This window comes from Phalacrocorax aristotelis, chromosome 10 (genome assembly GCF_949628215.1).
Source record: "Phalacrocorax aristotelis chromosome 10, bGulAri2.1, whole genome shotgun sequence".
Lineage (NCBI taxonomy): Eukaryota > Metazoa > Chordata > Aves > Suliformes > Phalacrocoracidae > Phalacrocorax > Phalacrocorax aristotelis.
In genome coordinates, this window is record NC_134285.1 from 26,465,879 (window position 1) to 26,485,832 (window position 19,954).

The window sequence follows — 19,954 nt, forward strand, 5'->3', positions numbered from 1 at the left end:
GGCACCGCTTGCTTGTTCCCAGGCTATGGATGTCCCCAGCCTGCTCGGCTGTGTGTGTCCCTGGGTGTATACAGGGTGGGCTGGAGTCCAAGGCTGAGCACTGGTGGGTACCAGCTCCGCTCTCCTTTATATAATCACCAGTGTTAATCCCCTGCAGCTGGGGCTTGGCTCAGGGGAAGAGAATAATCCTCCTGCCAGATCCTCAGCCTCTGCTCAGATTAATGAGCCCTGGGCAGGGAGAGCGCAGCTGCCAGCCTGAAGGGCCCTTGCAGCCCAGGTTTGCTGGTCAGAGGCACCTCTGGCCCCGCTCAGAAGGCCTTTTTGTCCTCCCTGGGTGCTGTACGTGGGTGCACTGCACTGGTGGCTGCAGGGGGCTGAGTGCCCTGAGTGCCAGCTTGGCCCTGCCAGGAGGGCAGCTGGGGCTGCCAACAGGGTCTATTTTTGCCTGTCAGAGCAAGAAGAGCCATGGGTGGTGGCTGAGCCATGTGGGTACATGTGCCTGGGTGGGGCTGGTCCCCATGTGCACCCTTGCTGGGTGCTGCAGGCAGGGACAGGGGTTGCTGCCAGCCCAGGGCAACACAAGTCCAGCCAGGAGGGGTGGCCACTACCCTGTGCACCCCCCATCCTGCAGCTACCTCCCTGGTCACCCTTCCCCAAAAACCATGGGAGCCTCAGTGCTTCCCCATGGGGGCTTTATTGTCTCCATGGCTTGTGCCTCGAGGGGGACAGGAGGAGGGGGTGAACCTAGCACCAGGCCGGCTGGGTGTGGGATCCCTGACGGACAGGAGGATGCAGGGATGTAAGCAGGGGCTGCAGCGGGACCAGCCTGGCCAGGGAGGCTGTCAGCGGGTTATATGGCTTCTCTCCTTCAGTGCTACTGCCGACAGGGTCCTGCGGCAGGGTCAGGGCGTGCTGGGCAGGGGGCTGCGGCTGAGCTGGAGGGTGCTGGATCAGGGGGGTCCCACGTTGGCAGGGGGCTGGGGCCCTCAGCTCTCCTCCTCGGGGACAGGGGCAGCCACAGGGCCCCTGCTCCTCTCCTCGACGTCACCTACAGGCAGGAGCAGGGCTGGGCTGGGGCTGGAGTGCCGCTGCTTGCGCATGAAGGGGAAGACCCTGCGGGCAGAGTGGAGTCAGTGCGGGTGGGGACCACCCCAGCACCTTGAGGGTTCAGCCCCTGCCCTCACCGCTTCTTGGTCTCTGGGGGGATGACAGCCTCAGCCAGGAGGTTCCTGTAGAGCTCCGACTTGAGGAACCGTGGGTAGGAGTCCTGGGCGAGCAGAGGCATCAGGCTCCTGCCCAACCCTGCTCTGCCCAGCCCTGCCCTCGCCCACCTTCTTCATCAGCATGTAGATGTGCATCTGGGCATCATCCATCACATAGCGGTGGGGTGTCTTGATGCCCTCCAGCGTCTGCTCCATGGTCTTGCTGTCAATATTCACCCAGCGTGTGGCCCCGGGAGCCAGGAACTGCCTGGGGAGTCGCAGCCAGTGGTGAGCACCTGGCCCCACAGTGGGACGTAGCACTGTGATGGCCTGGCCCACGCCAAACCCAGCCCCCCTCTCCCTCCCAAACACTTGCCCCGCTGGCACTCACTGGTAGATGGAGTCCACGATCTCAGGGATGCGGGACTGTTCGCCATAGCGCAGTTCCTCACACGCCTCCCAGAAGCTCAGGTTCTCAGCTGGGGAGGGGGATGCAGTGTTGGGGATGGGGATGTGGCCCCCAAGCCACCACTGCTGGGTCCACAGCCCAGCCAATGGTGGGGCCCAACCCCTGGGATGGAGCTAGCTGGTGCAGTGTGGGGTGGTGGGCCCAGGGATGCTGAGATACGGCAGCAGGTCAGGGGGTACAAGGATGTGGTGGTGGGTCAGGGGCTGGTTCGTTATAGGTTGGCCATAGGTTGGTCAAGAGGTGCTGGGATCTTGTGGTAGGTTTAGGATTGTGGTAGGTTGGATTAGGCAGTACTGGGACATGGTGGGTCTGGGGGTTCTGGGACAGGCTGGTGAGTCTGGGGATGCTGGGATGGAATGATGGGTCAGGGGGTGCAGGGCCGGGGCTGCTCACCACTGAACTCCTTCTTGAGGAACTCGAGGAGTTGTGCCCGGCCCAGGGGGTCGGTGAGGAGCTCACTGAAGTTGAAACCCCAGCGCTCCACGCGCAGCTTTGTGGGGGTCAGCACCCTGTGGGTGGGCAGTCCATGGCTGCCTGCATGACCCTGCACCCCACACTGCAGGTTGGGGTATTGGGGGCAGAGGGGGGGAAGGGGCTGGCAGCCCCCTGTGTAGGTGCTTACGTGGGGGCATTCATGGCCCAGTACGTGGTGTCATCCGTGATCCAGGGGTTGCTTGGCAGGCAGCCAGACATGACGGGGTCATGGGACATGTATTGCTCATTGAACTTGATGTACCTGCCAGGAGTGGTGGCTAGAGGTGGCCAGGGCCACCGTCCCACTGCTGCCACTGGCCCCAGCTACAGCGGGGACATGGCAGGGACGTGCTTGGGCTCTGCAATGACCACGGAGCCTCGGCTCTGCTCCCCACCGAGGGTGATGGCAGCATGGGCGCTGCGGTGCCAACAGCTGGCTGCAGGGATGCTGGTGCCCCTGTCACTCCAATGGGGACCTTGCCTATGGCTGGGGCAGCTGCCAGTCACTCACCCCTCGAGGCAGATGGAGGACTTCACCCTGGTCCTGGCCATGGCCTTCCTGCAGTACTCAATCTGAGGCCAGCCACGGCAAAGACGTCAGGTGTGCCCGGCAGCCTGTGTCCCCCAGGAGCCACCTCCACCCCCTTTCCCCACTCACCTCCCGCTTGTAGTAATCCATGTTCTTGGTCTGCAAGAGATGCACAGGGCTGGGTGAGGGCACGGTGGGGTTGGGACATTGTGCCCACCAGTCCTGCCCAGCACCACCCTGGCATCCAGTCCCACTGTGTGCCCTGGCACCCTGTGGCCCACCTCCGTGGCCTCCAGCCTCATCCCCACACCCCTCCTGGCTCAGCCAGCACAGCCGGTGGGGTGAGCCCAATCCATCCACCCCCAGCCCCAGCATGGCACTGGCCCTGGGTTAGTGACACTTACGTGGGCAGAGGACACGGCACATGGCGCAGAGAAAAGAAAGCAGGTGGTTAGTGGGGATAGGCTGGTTGGTGGGGGCTGGGGCAGTGTTAGTGGGGTCATGACATGAGGAAGGACCACATGGCGGCTGCAGGCACCCCAGGGTGCTGGGACTGCCAGCATTGTGGCTGCCCATGGGGATTAGGGGCGCTGGCACAGAGGGGTGCTGGGTGCATGGGCAAACACATGGACCCCCGGCTCAGCCGGGGCAGGGGGACAGGCTGGACACATGGATGTTAGCAGAGCTGGGGCTCCCCCACCCAAAATGTGGGCACAGCCCAGGGTGGGTCAGCTGGGCACCCACTAGGGCAGCTCATCACCCTGGCACACATGGGTGGCTGTGCCCTGTGCCTGCTGGCAGCCCCAGGGCTGCCCAGCCCCCCCACTCACCAGTTGGACGCGGGTGGTGTGGCAGTTCCTGCGTGTGGGGCCCTGCTCCAGCACATTGGGGGCTCCCGGCTGCAACGAGAGCAATGCGCCGGGGGCTGGCAGGACCCCCTGCGCCCCCCAGCCCCACTCCCTGGACCAGGGCTGTGTGTGGTGCCAGCGCTCTGACCCTCCCTGCCAGCCCAGGGCTTCATCCACCAGCCCGGCATCCCTTGCCCCCCCCTCCCCACCCAGCCCATCCTCACCGGGGGCCGGTTGACAAGCCAGTACGCCTGCTCCTGGCAGTCGATGACGATACGGTCACCCTTCCGACGCTGCTTGGCCGCACTGCCAGTGCAAAGGCAGCAGGGAGGCGCTGGCACCCTGCCTGCCCCAGCACCCAAGGGTGCTCCATCCCAGCGGCTCCCCAGGGTGCAGCAGTGCCAGGCTGTGCCTCCACTCACCGGAGCTGCTCCCGCGCCTGCATCACCACGAAGTCCCACGTGTGGTTGATCCGCTTGTGCAGGAGGTTGTAGTTGTCCTGGGGAGTGGCAGTGACGGTGTCACCCCCGTGGACATGATGTGACACCTGTTCCCTTGCCTGGCCCCAGGTCCTGTTGGCGCTCCAGCACAGGCAGAGCCGGTGCCAACCTGCGGGTGAGCCCCTGCTCCTGGATGAACTGAGACTCCCCCAGCTCATCACAGGTGTGAGGCAGGCACTGCTCACCTTCTCATGCTCGATCAGGTCACCCTGCTTGCGGATGTTCTTCTTGGCCAGGTAAATGGCTGCAAGAGGAGTGGTGGCACCCCAGGGAGAGCTGGGAAGGGGCTGCAGCCCGTGCTGGTGCCAGCAGCACAGTGGCACCTACCGTAGTCCAACTCTGTCGCCGGCCACTTGGTGCTGGTCCAGAAATAGGGGGTCTGCAGTGGGGGGAAAGAGGCTGAGGCACAGCACCAGGGGATGCTGAGCTGGCATAGACCCGAGGCTGCAGCAGCGTCTGTGCCGCTGGCAGAGCCATACCTGGAAGCGGTAGGGTGACTCATCTGCCCGCAGCACCAGGCTGCGGGGGTCTTTGAGGGGGTAGATGTAGCCATGTTTCACAATGAGGTTGCCAAGGTGCAGTGACTCTGGGGGAGTAGGAGTGGGGGCTGCCTGGGGGCTCGGCAGTCCTGGTCGCCCCTTTGGTGCTGGCCACCCATGCTGGAGCACTCACCCTCCTCAGAGATGCCATACTTCTGGATGAGCCACTCCATGATGTCATTCCCTGGGGACAGAGGCAGTGTTAGTGGGGTGTGATGGGATCCCCCAGACTGGGCATGGGGAGGCTGGCACCCCAGCACGGCACTGCGAATGCCAAGGGGTTCACGCAGGGTGATGGGGGCCCTGCCAAGGACGTGCTGAGCCGCCCACCCTGAGCTGCCGATGCATAATTGATCCCAGCTGCAGCACTGAACACCCGCGGGTGCCGGGAGGTGAGCGGCATGGGGTGCCATGGGGCTGGGTGCAGTGCCAGGGCCACTGGGGGAGCACCCACATGCCTCCCCCACCCCACACACCTCACAGGGTGCCTGGCCGCAGAGACCCACCTGTCATGGCGTGGGGGATGACGGTGATGAGCAGGCGCTGGTTCCTCATCTTGATGCCCATGTCAGGGTCCTGCATGCTGACGATCATCCGCTCCATCTGCCGAGCAAGTGCCTGCCATGCTCAGCCCACCAGCCAGAGGTCCCAGGCCCGGGGACAGCCTGGCACCCTGCAGCCGGACCTGGGGCACTCTGCAGCCGGGCAAGCATGTGATGCCAGTGGCACAGGCATGCAGGCTCCGGGCATCCCTTGGTCGGGGGAGTCCCAGTTTTGGGGAGCGAGCTCTGCCGGGGTTATGGCAGCACCCCGGTCCGGGGCTAAGTGCATAGCTCCAGGGCGCCGCCCGTGGGTGTCCCCGCGTGGGGCGGTGCCCGGTACCCCGTGGCGAGGCCGGGTCCGGGGTGGTGCCCGCTGTCCCGCGGCACACAGGGTGCTTGCAGCTGGTACCCGGTCCCCGGCGATCCTGACACCCGTGCCGCTGCCCGTGTCCGGTCCCCGATGCCCACATTGCCCAGTGCAGTGCCGGTGGCCGGTCCCCACGGTTCCAGCGCCCGGTTCCCGCGGCGCCCGGTCCCCACGGTGCCGGTCCCCGGTCCCCACGGTGTCAGTGCCCGGTGCCCGCCGCCCCGCCCCGCCTGCGGTGCCCGGTGCGGTATCGGGCGCGGCGCCGGCTGCCCGCCGCCCGCTTCCGGCGCGGTGCCCGCTCCCCGTCGGGCCGGTGCCGGGGTCGGTGGCGGCTCACCTTGCGCAGACAGGGCATCTGGAGGCGGGGGTGCCGACCGCGGGGGCCGCCGATGGTCATCGCGGGTGCGCGCCCAGCACCGCGCCTCCCGGCCCCGCCTGAGCACGCCCTCGACCACGCCCCGGCCCCTGTCCCGCGCCCCCTTTCAGCCACCCCCCCGGCTGCTGCCGCCTGCGCCGGGAGCCCCGACGGGCACCCGGGTACTGGCGCCCGCCCCGCGCCGCGCCGCACACGGTCCCCACGGACCGGGCCGCCGGGACCGGTCCCCCGCACCGCCCTCGGTCGGGGCGGTGCAGGGTTGGCCTCGGGCCCCCGGGGGGTGGCCCGGCTGAGCCGGTGGGCTGCCGGCTGCGGGCAGAAGCGGGGGGAAACACTGTGGCTATTGGAACGGCTGTGCGGGCAGGGTGCGGGCAATACAGGCAGGGCACGGGCGGGGGTCCAGGCAGCGCATGCAGTGTGCGGGCAGGGCGTGGGCAGTGCGAGGAGTGCGGGCAGGGAGAGGTGTTGGCAGGCCGTGGGGGCTACGGGCAGGGAGCGGGCAGGGAGCGGGGGGTGCGGGCAGGGAGCGGGCAGCGCGGGCAGGCGCTGCGCGGGCGCGCACGGCGGATGAGCTCACTGCAGTCTCGCCGCCCATGAGCGGCGGGGCTGGAGCCGCCCGGCGCCGAGGGGCGGGGGCGGGCGGGGGCGGGCAGCGGAGCCGCCGCGTCTGCGGGAGCCGCCGCCGCCGCCCCGCCGGGCCGCGCCGGGCAGCGCAGCGGGAGCGCAGCGGGGGAGCGCAGAGGAGCAGCCGGTACTGCCGAGCGCGGAGGAGGCGGCGGCGGCGGGCGGGAGGAGCGCGGCCGAGGGGCCCCGGCGGAGCCGCCGACACCGGCAGGGCCGCGCCCCGGGCTCCGGCAGCGGCTGCCCCGCCCGGCCCCGGGGGGAGCTGGGCCCGGCCCGGCCATGCTCGGCCTGGATGTGTGCGAGGCCGGCGGGCAGCTGCTGGAGCTGCTCTGGCTGGCGCTGTGCTACCGAGGTGAGGGGCGGCGGCGGGCCGGGGGAGCGCGGCCCCGCAGCGGTAGGGCATCGCCCGGGTGCCCCAGGGATGGGCATCGCCGGGGGGCGGTGGGTTGGGCGTCGCCCCGTGCGGGGGAGGGGGGCATCGCCCCGGCTCCCTGAGAGGTGAGCATCTGCCCTGGGCAGCCGGTGCGTTCCGGAGTGAGTGTCAACCCCAGGCCCCCCGGGGGACCGGAGCACTCCGCTGGGGCAGGGGACCACCCAGCTGCCCCACCCCTTGCCACCTCGGAGCCTGGCCTGTGGCACCCAGCGCACACCACCCCACCCTGTCCTGCAACCCACGCGGTGGGTGCATCCTTGGGCTGGGAGCCAGCGTGGCAGGGTGCCGCACGCTTCCGTGACAAGCGGGGCACTCTGGGGTGCAGGGCCTCTGCTTTTGCTGGGGGCCCAGAGGTGCACCAGGACCATCGCTCTGCACCTCGGTCACTGCTGCTGCCCCGGAGACCTGTGCAGCTGGCCCAGTGGCCCGGGGGGCTGAGCACGATGGTCCCTGTCCCAGGCTGTGCCCCCCCACCATGTTCCCAGGGATGGGGTTTCCAGGGGCTTGGGGACTGCAGAGCTTACAGCGAGAAGAGCAATGGGTGTGGGGGGATGATGCAGCGGGCAGGGCAGAGTCGGGGCAGAGGGGACATCACCTGCCCTTGTGCCTGCCACAGCCTGGCACCCACCAGAGCCACCGTTTGCCGCTGGGCTGTTTTTACCCCCTGCAGCCACTGGCGGTTTGGGTTTGGGGTGGGAGATGGGGCTGGTGGCTGCCCGGCGGGGTTAGAGGGGGCCACAGGGTGGTGACAAGGACCTTTCCGGGTGACGGCACATGAAGGGCACATGCAGACCACGGTGGGTTGCAAATGCCCCCTGGACTGTGTGCACCATGCAGGCACCAGCTCATCTTGCTCCATGACTGTGTGGAAATGCAGCTGGTGACAGCGCCTCAGTCTCAGCTGGGCCCTGGGGACATGGAGCCTGGAGGCGTCCCCATGGCCCCGAGTGGGGGGACAGCTCAGGTCCCACAGGGGATCACCCACTTCCATCTGTGGCATGTCCCAGCTCAGCTACCCCCTGCCCACCAGTGCCTGTGTGTCACAGGGCAATGGGTGTCCCCCAGGGTGTCCCCGGGGCAGCAAGACTGCCACTGCCTGTCCCCCGCAGACATCATGGCTGACAAGGAGGGGGTGACGCTATCGCTGGAGGAGGAGGAGGATGCCGACATGGCCCTGGCGTACAAGACACCGGAGAAGAAGAGCCTGCGGGAGATCCAGGAGCTGGACCCAGGGGACGAGAGCCTGCGGAAATACAAGCAGGCGCTGCTGGGTGCCATCCCTGCCGCCGTGGGTAAGGCCGGGGGCTGCCTGCTGGAGCTGAGCACCCTGGCACCCAGGCAGGCTGGTGCAGCCTTAGTGGGTGCAGGCAGCTCAGGCATCCCCAGCAGGGAGGGTGCATCCCAGCTGGCGTCGCCCGTGGGTCCTGCCTGTGCCCCCCACCTGTGAGGAGACACCGGCATCCCCCTGCCGACATAACAGCTGCCCAGGGACCCCAGTTGCCTTGGTTACGGGATCACCGCTGCAGTTTCCATAGGAACAGTTAAAAGGGACCGGGAAATTCATTTGGATGACAGAGATGGAGTGAGCAGCCATGGCTGCGGTACCCAGGTGGTGCCCCCTGCTCCCCATGATACCACCCCAGCCTGGTGCTGCCCTCGGTGTCTGCGGGGCCTGGGCCAGGCTGGGGGGCTCCACTGGCCCAGCACCCTGGTGTGCTGGCTGATGGGTGCATGTTGGCAGGGGTGGGGTGTGCAAGCTGGTGAGGTTGGTGCAAACCAGTGGGGTACATGAAGTGTGTGTGCAGGCTGATGGGGCACAAGTGGGCTGGTGGGGTGCAAACTGCTGGTGGGGTGCAGGTTGGGTTGTTGAGGTGCAATTAGGCCAGTGCCCGCCTTGAAGGATGCCTTTGCCTGCCCCTTCCTCCTCCGCAACCCCTTTGGCCTGCTTCCAAATCAGGGAGGATCACACCACAGGAGATACCTGTGGCTGGGCCTTTTTAAATGTGGTCTTACTCCAAAGGCATTGATGCCAAGTTTGGGGCTGGCCTGAGATGCCCCTGGTCTCCTGCATGTTGCCTGGGCTGCCTGGCACTTGCTGACTCCTAATACCTCCACCATGGGCACCGTGGCTCTTTGTGCCATTACAGGGGGCATGGGCAGCCCCCAGGTGCCAGTGGCAGTGGGCTGGGTGCGGGCGGGTAAGGTCTGCACCCTGCCACTTGTCCCTAGATGCCAGCGTGCCCAACGTGCAGGTGACAAGGCTCACCCTGATGTGCGAGCAGGCGCCGGGGCCCATCACCATGGACTTGACAGGTGAGTGGTGGGGGCACTGGTGGGATGAGGAGGAGGAAGGGGTGCCAGGCTCATGGGCCATCTCCCCGTGCAGGAGACCTGGAGGTGCTGCGAGGCCGGGCCTTTGTGCTGAAGGAGGGGGTGGACTACAGGGTGAAGGTGTCCTTCAAGGTGAGGCGGGTGCATGATGCCCTGCGCCTGCTGGCCAGGTTGGGCACAGCATTGCTGTCCTCACACTCCAGGGTCTCAGCCCCATGGGGTCCCTGTTCCCCATGGGTCCCTTTTCCCATGTGTCCCTGCACCATGTGGTCCCTCCTGCCACCCATGGGGTCCCTGCTTTCCCAGGGTCCCTGCCATCCGGGGTCCCTTCTGCCCTGGGGCCTCTGCTCCCCCCGCCTCACCCTCAGGGTCCCTGCCCACTGTGGGGTCCCTGCCACTGTGGGAATCCTTGCTGCCCCCAACATCATTGGCACTCCAAGGTCCCTGCCACCCTGGGGTCCTTACCCGCCTTGGGGTCCATGCCACCCTTGGGTCCTTGTCCCTCTCAGGGGTTCCAGGCACATTGGGCCCTTGCCTTTCCCAGGGGTCTCTGCACCTCCTGGGGGTCCCTGCCACCCTTAATCTGGCTCAGTGCCCCAGAAGCTGGATCCTGAGCGGTGTGCAGGATGGGGCTTTAGAAGTGGGTCCCCCCTCCAAGGCCAGGGGTCCCCCAGGGCAGGGGGCACCAAGCTGTGGGACAGCATCCATGGCACCCCTGCCCTCTGCCCACAGGTGAACAGGGAGATCGTCTGCGGGCTGCGGTGCCTGCACCTCACCTACCGCCGGGGCCGACCTGGTGAGTGGGGTTGGGGGGCGGGGGTGGTGGTGGTGGGGCTGTGCCACCCAAGTCCACTCAACTGTCCCCCCCTCCCCTTCTTGCCCAGTGGACCGTGATGTCTTCATGGTGGGCAGCTATGCACCACGGGCTGAGGAGTACGAGGTGGTGACGCCAGCAGAGGAGGCACCGCGGGGCTGGCTGGCACGGGGCTTCTACCGCGTTCGCTCCCTCGTCACTGACGATGACAAGACGGAGCATCTCTCCTGGGAGTGGGATCTCTGCATAAAGAAGGCCTGGGAGGACTGACCCCTCCCCCACCCGCACCCTGGTTCCCCCCTGCTGCCAGCTCGGGGACGTGGTGCCTGCCATCCCAGGAGACACCTTGCTGGCACCACTGCGCTTGCCCCGGTCATGTGCAGGGTGGGTGGGTGGGGGTCCCTTAGTGAGCGGGTGCTCATGGTCGTGGTCTTCGCAACCAAAGTTATTTTTAATTGCTGGTTTTTTTTTAAATACCGACGCCCACCTGATCCCTGCAGTGTCCCCATTGCTGGGGCTGGGGCTGTGACCCTGCCATGGTGGCGCGGTGCCCGCAGGCTGTGCTCTTCCATCGCCATTAAACCCTACAGACTGGTCTCTTACTGGTGTGTCCATGCCCCCACCGCTTCTGCCTGTCCCCCTTGTCCCTGTTCCCATCCTGGTGGCAGGGCCAGGTCCCACTGCAGGGACAGGCATCTGGAAAACAGCCACCTGGTCCTACTGCCTTATTGGCAGTGCCGAGCAGCCAGTAGCGGAGGGCCACGAGCCCCAGGGGACAGGCACCACCCGCCCTGGGGCTCTTATCTGGGTCCTTTCCCCCAGGCACCTGCTTTGGCAACGGTGGTACCATGTGGGGCTGTGGGGCCCGGCTGGTTTGGCTGATGTTGTTGCTGGCCTTCCTGGGCCCGGCACTGGGGGGTGAGGAGGAAGATGGGGAAGTGGTGGCAGAGGAGAAGGATAACATGCCCTCGGATGAGCTTAGGGAGGAGGATGGTGTCCTGCTGCTCCACGAACACAACTTTGCTCGTGCCTTAAGCGAGCACCGGCTGCTGCTGGTGGAATTCTGTAAGTGTCGCCCCGATGCAGGCAGGGTTATGGGCAGGGACATATGTGGGGATGGGTGTGGGCAGGTAATATGGGTGGGGGATACAGGCCAGAGGCATGGGTGTGGCTGTGGGCAGAAGCAGACACATGGGCAGGGGCACAGGCAGGGACACAGGTGCAGGACAGGCCACGGGGTGCGAGCGGGGCAGGGGAATGGGTATGAGTAAGGAGAGGCTATGTCTCAGAGGAGCAGGGGCACAGGGCATGGCATATGACAGGGCAGGGACATTGGGCAGGGGCTTGGGGCATGGGGTGAGGACATGGGGCAGGGACACAGGTGGAAGCATGGGGTGGGGGATGCACAGCAGGGGCATGGGACACAGGGCAGTGACACACAGTGGGGGTGGGGGACATGGGCCATGGCACAGGGGACACAGGCAGGGGCATGCACTGGAGCTCACCAGGCTCATGCAGCCATTACATGCCCTGGCCACCCATCAAGCCCACCCTAGAGACCAGGGACACCCCAAAGCTGTCCCAGGGCTGGCCCTAACACCAATGCTGTCCCCTGCTCGCAGATGCACCGTGGTGTGGGCATTGCCAGCGGTTGGCCCCCGCCTTTGCCCAGGCAGCTGCCATGCTGAGGAACGAGTCCATCCCAGCGTGGCTGGGCAAGGTGGATGCCACAGTGCAGGTAGCCCTGGCCAATGAGTTCGGCATCACCTCCTACCCCACGCTCAAGCTATTCCGCAGTGGCAACCGCACCCACCCTGTCGCCTACACTGGTAGGGCCATGGCACCATGTGATGGCCGTGGCACCCATCACGGGGTACACTGTGATGGGTGCTGGGGCGGGCTGGGGCGCAAGGATGGGTGGCAGGGGGGTGATAGTGAGAGGGTTGGCAATGTCCTGATGGGGTTCGCAGGGTGGTGATGGTAGGCAGGTGACAGCATGGCAATGATGCATGGGGTGATGACAGGCAGTGCCATGGTGCTGCTGATGGCAGGTGGGTGACTGGGGCCAATGGCACCGGGGGGGGGGTGTGTGTGGCAGCCCGGCAAGGGGTGGCCAGGGTGATGGCGGGGGCCCTGCTCCGCGTGCCAGGCCACATGGACGCCGAAGGCATCGTGCGCTGGATGCAGCGTCGGGCCAGCCCCAGCGCCACACTGCTGCAGGATGCTGACACTGCCACCGCCTTCATCAGCTCCCAGGACTTGGTGGTCATTGGCTTCTTCAAGGTAGGCTGGAGCGGGTGGGGACTGGATCCGAGCTGTGGCTGTAGCAATTCATGGGGTGGCCCTGCAGGACCTGGGGAGCGAGGCGGCCCAGGCATTTTATGAGGTGGCCCAGGAGCTGGTGGATGTGCCTTTTGGTGTGGCTGAAGCGGACGAGCTGTTCCAGGCGTACGGGCTGTCAGCTGACACCATCTGCCTCTTCAAGAAGGTGAGGGGATGGGCAGAGGGGTGTGTGGCGGGGCCGTTCTGGTGTCCTCCTTCTCCCCACCCCCCCACCCCCCACTCTCACCAGCCCCTGCCCCAGCAGTTTGACGAGGGACGGACAGACTTCCCTGTGGACCCAGCACAGGGGCTGGATGTGGCTGAGCTCACCCAGCTGCTCCGTGTCCACAGCCTGGAGCTGGTGATGGAGTTCACCAATGAGGTATGGCTTGGCCATAGCCCTGTTGCCATCCCTGTCAAGGCCATGGTCCCCTGGCCCTTACCCTCCTCCTGCTCCCCAGACCTCCAATCAGATCTTTGGTGCCAAGATCCCCCACCACATGCTGCTCTTCCTCAACAAGTCATCATCAGCACAGCTGCCACTGCGGGATGGCTTCCAGGCAGCTGCCAGTGCCTTCCGGGGCAAGGTAAGGGGGTCCCGTGGCAGGGACGGGAGGGTGGTCACAGGCCACCCCAGCATCAGTGCTGCCTGTTCCCAACCCAGGTGCTCTTTGTGGTAGTGGATGTGGCTGGGTATGGTGCCGAAGTCCTGCCCTTCTTCGGCCTGACGCCCACTGATGCCCCCACCCTGCGCCTTGTCAAGATGGAGAACAACCGCAAGTACCGGATGGACCAGGATGCCTTCTCAGACATGGCCATACGCACCTTCATCCAAGCAGTGCTGGACGGCAAGGTGAAGGTGAGGGATATGGCACCGTGCCAGTCAGCAACAAGGCTCCTTCCCTGTGGTGAGTGGTGGGCTGTTAACCCTGAAGCCTAATGATGGCAGTTGTGCGGTGAACACCAGCCACCTGCTCACTGATGCATGTGCTGCCAGGCCTGAGAATTGGGGTGGGGGTTGTTATGGGAAAGGAGGCAGAAGACCGGTTATGTGGAGAAACACAGAGCTGTGACAGTGGCGGATGGGAAGAGGTGGTCCAAAACGCAGCACAGGAGCACCCCTGGCTGCAGGCTGGGGGACCTCATCCCCATCCCACACTGTGCCCCATGGGGCCCTGTAACTGCTCACCCCAGGCTTTGGCCATCCTGTCTGTCCCTGTAGCCCCACCTGCTGAGCGCAGAGCCCCCCAAGGACTGGGATGCGCGGCCTGTTAAAGTCCTGGTGGGGAAGACCTTCGAGCAGGTGGCATTTGATGAGACCAAGAACGTCTTTGTCAAGTTCTGTAAGTGCTGGGGCTGCCCATGACCCTCCCTGAGCTCTGCACAGGGCTCAGCCCCACACCATGACAGCCCCCAGCCCTGTCCCCTTTGCCCAGAGGATGCTGCATCCTGACCCTGGCAGAGCCCCGCTCCTCCGGCTTGTACCCCAGCACTGTGCATGTCCCGCAGATGCGCCGTGGTGCTCCCACTGCCAGGCGATGGCAGCTGCCTGGGAGGAGCTGGGTGAGCGCTACAGGGACCACAAGGACATTGTCATCGCTGAACTGGATGCCACAGCCAATGAGCTGGAGAATATCATCATCAACGGCTTCCCCACCCTGCACTACTTCCCCGCAGGCCCAGGCAGAAAGGTGGGGGGGGCACCCATGGGGCCACCCCGGCTCTGCCAGGACCTGGGGGATGGGGTCACTCCTTGTCTCCCATCCCACTGCTCCAGATGGTTGAGTACAAGAGCGTCCGAGATGTGGAGACCTTCTCCAAGTTCCTGGAAAATGGGGGGACACTGCCTGAGGAGCCACCTGCGGTAAGTGAGGTCCCCCCCCACCCCAGGGCCAGGGACCCTACCCGCCTCACCCCAGGGCAGGTCCCAGCCTTTGCTGGGCAGGGGAACAGGTCCTGCGGGATGGGATGTGTCTGTCTGTGCCTCACTGCTCCTCCTCCAGGTGCCCAAGCCACCTGAGAATGAGAACAGCACAGGCAAGGAGGAGCCGAGTCCACTTGGGACGGCCGAAACCCGGGATGAGCTGTGAGCCCTGTCCTGCTCAGGCTCGTGCTATAAACATCCTGGAAACAATGTGGGCTCTGCTCTGTGTCTGCGGCTCCCCAGCATGTCTTAGGGAGCACCCATGTATCTTGGGGATGCAGCAGAGCTGGCAGGTGCCATGACAGGCAAAGCCCCCACTGCCAGCTGAACCCAGGGAGGGGTGCTGCAAGGGGCTCTCTGCCTCCCTGGGGTGCTGAGTCAGCATGGCCCCATGTGTGCTTCAGTGTTCGTCCTGGCAACACTAAAATGACATGGGGTGGCCGAGGCCACAGAGGGCATGGCCCTAGGGGGTGCCCATGCTCTCCACACTGGCCTTTGTGCTGGGCTACCAGGGCGCAGGTGATGGGGGACCAGCTGGCGGTCTCTCCTTTGTGGCTCCCAGGCAGCCCTTGCACCCCAGGCCTGGGCTCCACAATCATGTACCAGCCCCAGGGGAGACCCAGAAGCTGCTGTGACAGCCAAGGAAGGCAAGAAGAGCCCAACATGGGGCTCCACACGCTCCTCTTAAGTTTGGCTCGAAGCCTCTGTGATCCCCAGTGTCCCCTTCAAGCCCTGGCACTGTCCCCTCTCCCCTGGGCCTGCTGTTCCCAGACCTGGGCGATCTCCCCCAGGGGCAACATCTTAGTCCCCTGGGGCTGGGACCTGCCTGGCCACCCATCGAGGGAGCCCACGGCTGCCCCAGCCCTGCCACATGCCTAAGCGCATGGGCGAGAGCAGGGCCCTTTGCCTGACCTGTCCCATCCTCCAGCTGCCCCAGCTGGCTGCTGGGGGTCCAGCTGCCTGCTCCGTGGAGAAGGAAGAAACCAGCAGGCAATGGGACGTGGGGTTTTATTTCATTTTATCCAAGTAACTTTGAAAAGATCATTGTACAAGTCAGCACATGAGAATGCAGAGATGTTGCCGGGGCTGCTCACCCGCTTTACATATTTACAGGGGACCCCCCCTGAGGAAAAAAACGGGGGAGATGGCAATCCTGGGCATGTTAACAACCTCACCAGACACAACACCATCAGAATTTAAAAAAAACAGGGAAGAAAAATGCTCGTAACACTGTTCCCAGGCTGAAAACAATTGCAGATTTTGCTGGACTTCACGTAATGTATAGGCAAGTCACAAAACGGTGTTTTAAAGGCACTCAGTGACATATACAACAGGCTGAGTTGCATCCTGGTGCACAGGGTCCTCAGCAGTTCTAACATGCTGCTGCGGCCAAGAGCAGTGCTGGGCAGGGTGAGTGCCACTGTGGAAGCCCCCCAGCTTTGGGGTCCACCCCAATTTCTGGGGGTGGGCAAGGGCTGGTCTCTGAAGGAGCCAGAGCCGGCACAGAGACAGGGCAGAGGGCGAGGTGGGGGGGCCACTGGTGCAGCCCCCGGCTTTCTTGCATCCGAGTAAGCCCAGGAGGCTTCCCAGGGTGCCGGCTGCCTCGCTGCGTAACCTGGCCCTACACGAGCCCCACAAACTGGCGTCAACAACCTGCCTTGCTCTTGGCAGTGGGCTGCAGTGCCCTCATACTGCCTCCCTTGAGACACAGAAGTCGACAAAAGACCCAGGACTCATAAAAAGTAATTTTTTGTCCTCAGCTTTAGTGTCTAATCAGTTCCCTCCCCTATAATGTTTCTCCTAAAGTGTCCCCTGACCAAAGCTGGAGCTTGGCATCAGGGGCCTGGGCACGTCTGTTCCAGGCACATGGGTGCCAGCCCTCTGCAGAACTGCAGCACCCTCCTGGTGAGCAAACCCTTCTCCAGGGGCACTTGGGGTAAGGGATGAGCATGTGGGCTGTGGGATGCCAGCACCCAGCCCTCTGCCCCAGCTCCGAGCCGGTCCTTGCACTGTAGGAAGTCCCCACCCCCGAGAGCTGGCACCAACCCTTCTATCCCTCGGGGATTTACTCGGTCACAAGAAAGCTCAGGAGGAAAAAAAAAAAACCCCAACATCCTACCATGTCCAGCAGCTGAGACTGCCAGGGAGGCGAGAGCCTGGCTCATTCCAAATGGCTCAGTAATCTTCAGAGGTGAGCTGGGACCACAGTCCCTCTGGAGTGGAGCCACCCCTTCCATGCCCCGTAGCGCTCCGAAGCCATCCACGCCGGGGGGGGGGACCAGGGCAGGGTGCCATGAAAGCGAGGAGCAGACGGAGTCTGGCAGATGGCTGTACACTTTGGGTGAGTTCTGCAGTACCTGTATGTTTTACATTTACATAAGAGCACTGTGACATTGGAAATATTTTCCTTTTATTACAATATATCAAAAATATGCAGCTTTAGTAAACAAGGTCATATTACACTTTCTAATGCACTGTACAATGCTACATTACACTTATATTCGGTATGGAGAGGGAGCCCAGGCTCCCACTGGCAGGTTCGTGGGGTGAAAGGTCGTCCACCAGCAACCTGGAGCTTGCTCAGGTCTGTGCCAGAGCAGGCTGTCACCCTCCACTCCGGGCTTGCAGTAGCACCACCAGCGTTTGCCCCAAGCCCTCTCCTCAGGTCCCAGAGTCTTTCACAGTCCTGTCCTCATGCCTCAGCAGCCCTGGAGCTTAGTCAATCTTTTCCACCTTCCCGATGATCTTCTCTTCGAAGATGGGCAGGATGGTGTCATCCTCCCGCACCTCCTCAAAGACCACACCACAGTCGAACTCGTCACTCACTTTCTTAAAGTAATACCTGAAAAACCAGAAACATGGGGGCAGAGAGGAAAAAAAGCAGGTGAATGGTCATGAGGGCACCACAGTCCCCAAACCTGGGTAGTGCCCTTCCATGGCTCTGAGGTTGTGGTGCATGGGGAGCAGCTCCCCCAGATATGGAGGCAGCTGGGGCCATACTTCTGACCCTGCCCTCACCCAGTGAGCAAAAACAGAGTGGTCAGGATCCATGCTGACAAATTCAGGAGCTCCAGTCCTGAATCCAAGCCCATTCACAGCTCTCTCAAAAGCAGTGGCTGAAGGCACCCATGTTGGTGGAGGATTTCTAGGCAGGCTTTCCCATGGCAGCTCCTACTTGGAAGGGAAAAACTTGGAGAGCTACATGCCCCATACCTGGCTCCTTTGGGACTCTGGCAGGACCCAACCACCTTGTCCTCACTGGAGTAAACTCCGTGAGGAACCAAAATTGGAAACTGGAGGGTTTCCCACAGCATCACTGAGCACCGGCTGATATTGCTCCTCACCAGCCCAGGACCCTGCAGGGCAGCTCAGCAGCTTGTGTTGAAGGTGCAAACCATGATGCAGGACTCTTCTGCTACAAAATCCAATCTCCCTCATCCCTGTAACCTGCCTCTTCAACAGCCAAGGCACCTTGGCTCTGCTGCCACATCCCCACCAGTGCATGCCCTGCAGGAGCCCTCTTGAAAAGCTCCAGGAGCCCCCCTGACCTAACTCCACCACACTCCTTCACTTTAGAGGGGACAACACTGCGGTGTCCTGGCAGCGGCATCTGCCAGGGGTCACTTACAGTCTGCTGGCACCACATCTCATGTGGAAAGCAGCCCTTACCTGTAGTTCCCTTTCTTGGTCAGCAGCTCCTTGAACTGTCCCAGTGTCACGACACGCCCTTTGACAAGGGTGCGGTAAGGGATCGGCTCTCCGCAGAAGTAGTAAGCGACCACGATGTTCTCGCATGGCTGGGACGCGCCGCTGCCTGGTCTCTTCTGGGGCTTCAACCTGCCATATAAAAGTACAAAGGAACCCACTGAGTATCAGCCTACCTGCCAGTGTGGGCAGGCCTGACAGCCCGTATCTGCAGAGCCTGGATGGAGATGCTGAATTAGCACCCAGGGCCCTCAGGAGCACCCTTTGCTCCAATCACCAGCTCTCTTGGCACGCAGCCGCATGCTGATGCTCGTGAAGGAGTGAACAGCACTTGGAAAGGCTGGATGGGGCCAGACGGCAGCTACAAGGAGAGCACAGGCTCTAGCTTAGCCCCTTTGTGCTGAAGAAACCCGTCCCTGGGCTTTGAGAGGGGATGGCCCTTCCTGCAGCACACCACTGCCGTCAGCAGTCATCGGTAAGCTCTGGGCAAGGTGGAGCATCCCAAGCCCACAGCAGCAGTCCCAGATCACCATCAGCATGCTCCACCGTGTGCAACGAGCACCCAGGGCCAGATGTGCACTTGGGGGTGATAATGCAAACACTGCTCAGACCACTCTGAATTATTGCTGCCATGGCCAAAATAGCTCAGCACAGCTTTCCACTGACCTACATCTGCAGGGCTGTGCAGACAGGACCACTCCTGCTCCCCGTGGCTCCCCTGGGCACCTCTCCCAGCGTAGATGGAGTTTGGAGGGGATGGAGCTCCCAGCAGGAAATGCCCTGGAGGCTTTGCTGCCTGTCCCTCCTGTGCACGTCAGTGGCTTTAAACCTCCTGTATTTTCTTTACTCTCAGGATGTTGGTCTGGTTGCTGCTTCCAGCCCACACACTGGGGTTCTGCTACGTGCTGCCATCACTAGACTGAAAGCATGAGCCCAGTCCTAACTCCATTTTCAGAGGTAGACAAAAGTAGCAATAATAAAAATCAGGGTACTTTGCTCTTCTGTAGAGCCTTTCATCTGGGGTGCCATAAATGCTGCACAAACTTTGCAGCAGCCTACACAAATTGGTAACTTGGCATGTGTGGTCTAAGCCAGAGGCAGTCTTCTCTTTCAAAGTCACATAAAACAAATTTGGCAGCTTTAAAAAATTATTTAAAAAGCACACTGGACAAAAAAGATGATTTTATATTTACATGACTGGAAAGTTGCTATAAAAAACAGAATTTGCCAAGCACATGAGGTAATCGTAGTTTTGGAAATAACTCTGACCCTAACCTTTAAACACTGGCTCATGGGCAGAGCACCTTTTTAATGGCATGCCCACATAAACATCAGCACTGCAAACTGAGACCAGACACAATCTTTTCACCTCTTTCAAAAGGCATGAGAGGTCTAAAGTTCAGCTGAACAACCCTCCTGGTGCCTGCTCTGCCTGGGAGACCTCTGGAGAAGATGCAGCATCCTGAGAGGCAAGGGTCCACTCCTGGGGCCAGCAGAGGTCTCGGAGCCTCTCCCGTTGCCGTATCAAAGCACAGGATGCCCTTTAGCTAGAAAAACATTATGGAATTGAATCATCCTTGGAAAAAAACAGGGGCATTTAACGGAAAAATGGGTCATAAATTCAGGCAAATTCTGTGAACCCTGTGAGCCAGAAGTTAATTGAAGGGGTTTGGAAAACCTCAGAGTCCCTAAGCTTCTCTTAATCCTGCTAGAAACAAGCTGTGACTAAGAGAGAGCTGTTGCATGCCCAGGGACCTGGGGACACAGCTACGTGCCTTGCACAGGCAGCAAAGCCAGTTCCCCTGGGGGCTGCTGTTCTCCTTTTCCTGGGGAGATGGAGAGGACCCCGCCCAAGCTCTGCCATGGTAGAAGCAAGAGGGGGACCATGCCAGTGGCTGGGAGCCTTCCTCCTGCTGCCACGTAATCATCCCTGAAAGGCTGTTTCTGAACATGCT

At 62.8% G+C, this 19,954-nt stretch overlaps 4 protein-coding genes across 10 annotated transcripts in view; 2 read left to right on the forward strand and 2 right to left on the reverse strand.

Annotated features, from left to right (window-relative positions):
- Positions 1 to 659: 659 nt before the first annotated feature.
- On the reverse strand, positions 660 to 6,390 carry RGS11 (regulator of G protein signaling 11). 4 transcript variants are annotated; one of them, XM_075106118.1, is made up of 17 exons: positions 5,808 to 6,390; positions 5,068 to 5,164; positions 4,695 to 4,745; positions 4,502 to 4,608; positions 4,350 to 4,401; positions 4,208 to 4,266; positions 3,945 to 4,021; positions 3,747 to 3,828; positions 3,505 to 3,573; positions 2,804 to 2,827; positions 2,657 to 2,718; positions 2,294 to 2,407; positions 2,065 to 2,180; positions 1,594 to 1,681; positions 1,332 to 1,470; positions 1,185 to 1,267; positions 660 to 1,113 (listed from the first exon to the last, which is right to left on the reverse strand). In XM_075106118.1, the coding sequence occupies exons 1-17, from the start codon at positions 5,865 to 5,867 to the stop codon at positions 987 to 989; spliced, it is 1,407 nt and encodes a 468-aa protein (XP_074962219.1). In that variant the 5' UTR covers positions 5,868 to 6,390; the 3' UTR covers positions 660 to 986. The 4 variants fall into 4 exon arrangements, with proteins under 4 accessions (XP_074962219.1, XP_074962220.1, XP_074962222.1 ...); XM_075106117.1 differs by having other exon boundaries at positions 661 to 1,113; positions 2,804 to 2,833; XM_075106119.1 differs by lacking the exon at positions 1,185 to 1,267 and having other exon boundaries at positions 660 to 1,048; positions 2,804 to 2,833.
- Positions 6,391 to 6,424: 34 nt separating this feature from the next.
- Positions 6,425 to 10,650, forward strand: ARHGDIG (Rho GDP dissociation inhibitor gamma). Its single transcript, XM_075106122.1, is given in 7 exon segments — positions 6,425 to 6,565; positions 6,567 to 6,822; positions 8,013 to 8,195; positions 9,133 to 9,216; positions 9,290 to 9,366; positions 9,967 to 10,030; positions 10,119 to 10,650. Coding segments are annotated over 7 exon segments (990 nt in total). The 5' UTR covers positions 6,425 to 6,439; the 3' UTR covers positions 10,319 to 10,650.
- Positions 10,651 to 10,783: 133 nt separating this feature from the next.
- PDIA2 (protein disulfide isomerase family A member 2) lies at positions 10,784 to 15,300 on the forward strand. Of its 3 annotated transcripts, none has more exons than XM_075106114.1 (11): positions 10,784 to 11,113; positions 11,671 to 11,877; positions 12,198 to 12,331; positions 12,399 to 12,536; positions 12,621 to 12,752; positions 12,832 to 12,957; positions 13,035 to 13,229; positions 13,593 to 13,713; positions 13,880 to 14,061; positions 14,148 to 14,234; positions 14,374 to 15,300. In XM_075106114.1, the coding sequence occupies exons 1-11, from the start codon at positions 10,897 to 10,899 to the stop codon at positions 14,458 to 14,460; spliced, it is 1,626 nt and encodes a 541-aa protein (XP_074962215.1). In that variant the 5' UTR covers positions 10,784 to 10,896; the 3' UTR covers positions 14,461 to 15,300. The 3 variants fall into 3 exon arrangements, with proteins under 3 accessions (XP_074962215.1, XP_074962216.1, XP_074962217.1); XM_075106115.1 differs by having other exon boundaries at positions 12,633 to 12,752; XM_075106116.1 differs by having other exon boundaries at positions 12,636 to 12,752.
- AXIN1 (axin 1) overlaps positions 15,288 to 19,954 on the reverse strand; it is a 73,916-nt gene continuing 69,249 nt past the window's right edge. For both annotated transcript variants that reach the window (XM_075106113.1, XM_075106112.1), the window contains 2 exons: positions 17,964 to 18,131; positions 15,288 to 17,136 (listed from right to left, as the gene is read on the reverse strand). In XM_075106113.1, coding sequence (XP_074962214.1) covers positions 17,010 to 17,136; positions 17,964 to 18,131 — 295 coding nt within the window. In that variant the 3' untranslated portion in view covers positions 15,288 to 17,009. The remainder of the gene's footprint in view (positions 17,137 to 17,963; positions 18,132 to 19,954) is intronic.

Excerpts from the sequence above, each read along its gene's own strand:
- PDIA2 (XM_075106114.1), top strand. The coding sequence starts at position 10,897 with ATGTGGGGCTGTGGGGCCCGGCTGGTTTGGCTGATGTTGTTGCTGGCC. Across the intron at positions 11,878-12,197 it reads CCACCCTGTCGCCTACACTG|GCCACATGGACGCCGAAGGC; the intron begins GTAGGGCCATGG and ends TCCGCGTGCCAG. Across the intron at positions 12,753-12,831 it reads TGATGGAGTTCACCAATGAG|ACCTCCAATCAGATCTTTGG; the intron begins GTATGGCTTGGC and ends CCTGCTCCCCAG.
- RGS11 (XM_075106117.1), bottom strand. The coding sequence starts at position 5,867 with ATGACCATCGGCGGCCCCCGCGGTCGGCACCCCCGCCTCCAGATGCCC. Across the intron at positions 5,165-5,807 it reads AGATGCCCTGTCTGCGCAAG|ATGGAGCGGATGATCGTCAG; the intron begins GTGAGCCGCCAC and ends CTTGCTCGGCAG. Across the intron at positions 3,574-3,746 it reads GGCTTGTCAACCGGCCCCCG|CCGGGAGCCCCCAATGTGCT; the intron begins GTGAGGATGGGC and ends CTCTCGTTGCAG.